The 5,130-nt window shown below is 44.0% G+C and overlaps 1 protein-coding gene across 1 annotated transcript in view; it reads right to left on the bottom strand.

Moving 5' to 3' along the window:
- THBS4 (thrombospondin 4) overlaps positions 1-5,130 on the bottom strand; it is a 53,852-nt gene that overhangs the window by 28,995 nt on the left and 19,727 nt on the right. The window contains exons 3-5 of the mRNA XM_017870916.1: positions 3,395-3,642; positions 1,130-1,238; positions 654-736 (exon numbers count right to left, since the gene is read on the bottom strand). Coding sequence (XP_017726405.1) covers positions 654-736; positions 1,130-1,238; positions 3,395-3,642 — 440 coding nt within the window. The remainder of the gene's footprint in view (positions 1-653; positions 737-1,129; positions 1,239-3,394; positions 3,643-5,130) is intronic.

Raw genomic sequence — 5,130 nt, 5'->3', positions numbered from 1 at the left:
TTTTTTTGACAGTCTCAGTCTGTTGCCCAGGCTGGAGTGCAGTGGCACAATCTCAGCTCACTTCAACCTCTGCCTCCCGGGTTCCAGCGATTCTCCTGGCTCAGCCTCCTGAGTAGCTGGGATTACAGGCACGCACCACCATGCCTGGCTAATTTTTGTGTTTTTAGTAGAGACGGGGTTTCACCATGTTGGTCAGGCTGGTCTCGAACTCCTGACCTCATGATCCGCCCACCTCAGCCTCCCAAAGTGCTGGGATTACAGGCGTGAGGCACTGCACCTGGCCCTCTGTAACACTTCTTACAATAGCGCTGGTCTCGAACTCCTGACCTCATGATCCGCCCACCTCAGCCTCCCAAAGTGCTGGGATTACAGGCGTGAGGCACTGCACCTGGCCCTCTGTAACACTTCTTACAATAGCGTTAGCAGCCCTTGATGGCTCCCGCTCTGCTTAGAGCCATGGTGTGTTCATCATGAACTTGGCCCCCATTTCCAGAGACCTTCCAGTGGAGCCCTGCTGTGGGGGGCTGCGTGGGCCCCTGGAGGTCTGACTCAGAGGCCGCCTCCATGCCTGGGCAGGCCTGCAGCTCCACTAGCTTGTGGGGAGCTGCTCTGAGAAGACCGGGGCTTTTCTGATGATATGCCCCACTTGTTACCTGCTGTCTCAGAAGGTCCTTCACCTCTCCCAGGAGTTGGTTTAATTGTGTCATTTGACCCAAGAACTGCCGGTTAAAGTCCCCTGTAGGAACAGCAAAAGGCAAAGAGTTTTCAACCAGTGATGGTCATTTCTAAGTGACTCAAAACCAAATGATTCCCCAGGAAATCATCATGACAAGATGATTCAAAAACCCAGAGTATTTGAATTTAATTTGGGGTAATTTCTTTAATTCAGCTAAAAAAAAAGATAATGATGCCACTGACTATTTAAGTCTAAATTCATGTGAATCATAAAAATAAAAGTATAATGAAAATACTCCTTGCCCTGGATTTTGTTCAAGAGCCTGATTTTCGTAGATACGTTTTGTTGGGCTGCTCTGTTGACAGTCCCACTTTTTGGTGATGGGACCCTGCCTATTCAGGGTCTTTGGAGTTTGTGTTGATGAAGATATGCAAACTGCCCAAGAGCCCACACCTGTGCCTGTGGCCGCCAGCGGCTCGCTCTGCTGCAGGAAGCAGTCTTGCAGGCTGGCCACCTGGAACAGTGAGCCTCTCACCACCAGCTTCAGCTCTTCCAAGAAGTCCTGGAAGAAATTACATTCATACCACAGATTGCTGACACTGTTCAAAAGCCAATGTGCTTGCCTACTCACGCAATTTTCATAATCAAGTAGTCCTGTAGAGTTGGACCCTCTGACATCTTACATAATTTTGTAGGATCACATTTTTTCCTAAAGCCTGCCAGCCCTATCTTTTTGACTGAAGTGAATATGTAAGTAGCCAGTAGCCTAGGAAAATGCTCCATTGTCACCAAGAGGGCTGAGAAAAGGAAAGGCTCTTTTCCTACATGGTAAAGGAGTTATTTTGTGATAGGAAGCTCTTAAGATTTGTCTGTAATTTGTTTATGGAATTTAGATAGCAATAAATAAGGTGTTAATCCCAATTTTAAACAGTATTATTTTTGGATGTCTTGACTCAAGGTTCTAGCAAAGCCTATGATTTCTTCGGGCTATGAGAATGAATAAATGATATCTTCTATGATCATCAGGTAGTTGGCATCGTATTTTTACATTTTGGGTTGATATTATTCATTGTTAGTCAAAAAGCAAATTTTCTTGCCCTTTTATCTTGTGAATTCTGCTTGCAATCACTTTTATTATATCTATATACAACGAAACATTTATGTTAACTGCCAAAGTCAAGTCATCATCCTTATTTTAGAAATGAGCACAGCTAAGGATTTTCAGAGGAATTCTGCTTTTTGATTTAGCTAAGATTTAGGCAACATATGCTATTTAACACATATTGTATTGCACATCAGACTACAATCTCTGCAGAGTCAGGACAATGACTGGCTTTGCCCACCATAGTAGCACTAATGCCTAGAATATGCCTATTTGTCGACTGACTGAGTAGGTGACTATGAGACTGAGCCACTGTGATCACTACCGATGGTCTAAGGAGGTAGAGCTTCTGAGAAAATTCCAATAAGTACAGTTTCTGATGACTTTGTCAAGGCTGAGTCCTGACTTTTAGAAATTGACTTATTTGGTGGTGAACACTAATTTCTGAAATGAGCAGTGACACAATTTCTGACTGTCATTCTGATTATGTGTGCTACTTTGGGGATTCAGAAATAAAGTTGAGCACATCTTTCTATTAATTTTTTCCATATGTAAATCTACATTTAAAATCTCTCTATATATATGACTGAAAAACAAAAAAACCCCAAAACCTTGGATTTTAGCTTTCTTGGAATTTCTGATTAAAAATGCTTCCTGTTGTTCAAGTGCAAAACTTCTAGGATCAGATTCATAGTTTTTATATTGCTATCTAAAACTGTACAGCATTCCTACATGCAATGGAAATTATTGCTTACACCCTGCTTCTCTGTACAAAGAGCTCAGAGTAGCTTGTAACTAAAGCATATATTAATATAATGAATTAACAAATGGAAATGGAAAGTGAGGATTGAGAGGTAGCAGACAAAAATAATATGGGCCATAGCAGATGAACATAGTTACTGATTTGACATTGGCTTATATAACGGATGAAATTCAGGAACTTTAAACCAGTTATATACATTATTGGAAAGGACAAAGAATACTAGTTCTTTATAGAAAACAAAGCACTGACTAGCACAAAATTCTAAAAGAAATGTATGTGGCAATTTCTACAGCAGGTGCAATGATAGAATAATAAAAATGCCATCAACATAGAGTAAAACAGAAGACAGAGGTGATGGTGTCTTAAGACCAAATGGAGCTAAGCTAAGCTCCCTTTTGTTAGTGGATGTTCTAATAAGACCTGTGGAAATGCTGTTCTGACAGCTTGGCAGTTTCCAATCATTCTTTTTTATTTTCATTATAGAAAACTGAAAATAGATAATGTCATCACTCTGAGGTAGTTATTTTTATTTTTGCCCTTCCTTTCCAACTTTACAATTGTATCCAGAGTCTCTACTTATCATTGAAAGCACAAGCTCTCAGTTTTGGCATCACATTAGAATTGGTGTTTTTAAAATGTGCTGATGCCTAGGCCTCACCTGACAGATTCAGATGCAGTTTGTCTTAGGGGCAGCCCCCTAGCACTTGCTTTTCAAGCTCCCCAGGCAATTCTGATGTGCAACCGGCATTAGACCCACTGACCTGCAGCAGGAATTTCTCAGCACACTCCTCTGCACTCCCTAGGCACCGGCAGCTCATTTTTCCACTTCAGAGAATGGTTTGTGGGTTCCTACCTGTGGCTTCCTCTGGAAAGTCCTCAATTCAATGGTCTCAGGATTCTGGGAGAGGCCGGCAAAGGCCCTGGGGAGATTGTGAATGGAATCCACCTGGATGCAGTCCAGGTAGAGCTCTAGGGAGCCGGCCCCTCGCTGCAAATTGCTCAGCCTCAGGAGGAGCCTGTGCCGCCTTCCGTCCGCCAGCTGCAGGTTGTTGAAAACCACCAAATGGACCTTCCCGTCGTTCTTGAGGTAACGGAGGATGGCTGGAAGCAAGCACAGGTCAACGAATGGTGTGATAAGTGGAAGAGGGGGAAGTGGAGGGTCAGCGAATGGTGTGGTAAGTGTCCCATGCTGAACAGCCTCCTGGTAACACGACTGGGTTGCTGGACAGAATGTGAGTGAGAAATAACCTCAAATATTAATTCACCATCTTCTGTGTGCTAGGCACTGTTTCAGGCACTGGGAACCAACTCTCCTCCTGAGAATGTTTTGTGCTGATGGAGAAACAGATAATATGTGGCAAATTTGAAAATAAACAATACAATTCTCATATAGTGGTAAGTACAGTGAGCAAGCAGAACCCCATCTGAAAGCAAACTAAACTCTAAGTAAGCCTAGAGCATGAATCCATTCATTCACCAAACACTTGCTAAGCACTACCATGGGGCTGGGGGCTGTCCGTAAGTGCTTTAAATACTTGATTTCTCCCCCCACCCATTTTTTTTTTTTAAAGACAAGATCTCGCTCTCTCCCCCCGGCTGCAGTGCAGTGGGACTATCTCAGCTCACTGCAATCTCTGCCTCCCGTGCTCAAGTAATCCTTCTATCTTAGCCTCCTAAGTAGTTGGGACCACAGGTGTGAGCCACCACAACCAGCTAATTTATATATTTTTTGTAGAGTCGGGATTTTGCCGTGTTGCCCAGGCTGGTCTCGAAATCCTGAGCTCAAGTGATCCACCTGCCTCGGCCTCCCAAAGTGCTGGGATTACAGGTGTGAGCCACTGCACCCAGCCTAAATACTTAATTTCTACTCACTGCAACCAAATGCAATTGGAATAACTATGGATGAGGAAAGTGAGTCTCAGATAAGTGAAGGCACTTGGTCAAGGACATAGGAAGCGGCAGGACTAGAATCTGAACTTGAGTATGGTTCATTCTGTGACTAAAAAATGCTAGGCATGCACAGGCCTTAGTCAGCACACATCAAATCGCATGTAATCTGTCATATCGCCCCTCAGCAACCCATCCCTGAATTTAACAATGCTCAGTTAGAAAATAAAAGGTATTGGCTGGGCACAGAGGCTCATGCCTGTAATCTGAGCACTTGGGGAGGCCCAGGTGGGAGAATCTCTTGAGGTCAGGAGTTTGAAATCAACCTAGCCAACATAGTGAGACCTCATTTCTACAAAAAATTAATTTAAGAAAATTGGCCAGGCTGGGCGCGGTAGGTCACGCCTGTAATCCCAGCACTTTAGGAGGCTGAGGTGGGCAGATCATGAGGTCAGGAGTTCAAGACCAGCCTGACCAATATGGCGAAACCCCATCTCTACTAAAAATACAAAAATTAGCCAGGCATGGTGGTGTTCGCCTGTAGTCCCAGCTACTCGGAAGGCTGAGGCAGGAGAATTGCTTGAACCTGTGAGGTGGAGGTTGCAGTGAGCCAAGATCACACCACTGCACTCCAGCCTGGGTGACAGATCAAGACTCCATTCCAAAAAAAAAAAAAAAAAAAAAAAAGGCCCGGGGGGGGGG

The sequence above is a fragment of the Rhinopithecus bieti genome, unplaced genomic scaffold (assembly GCF_001698545.2).
Source record: "Rhinopithecus bieti isolate Rb0 unplaced genomic scaffold, ASM169854v2 scaffold_5216, whole genome shotgun sequence".
In the NCBI taxonomy this organism is placed as follows: domain Eukaryota; kingdom Metazoa; phylum Chordata; class Mammalia; order Primates; family Cercopithecidae; genus Rhinopithecus; species Rhinopithecus bieti.
Note: the sequence above shows the minus strand (reverse complement) of the source record. Positions and strands in the feature narration are given on the sequence as shown.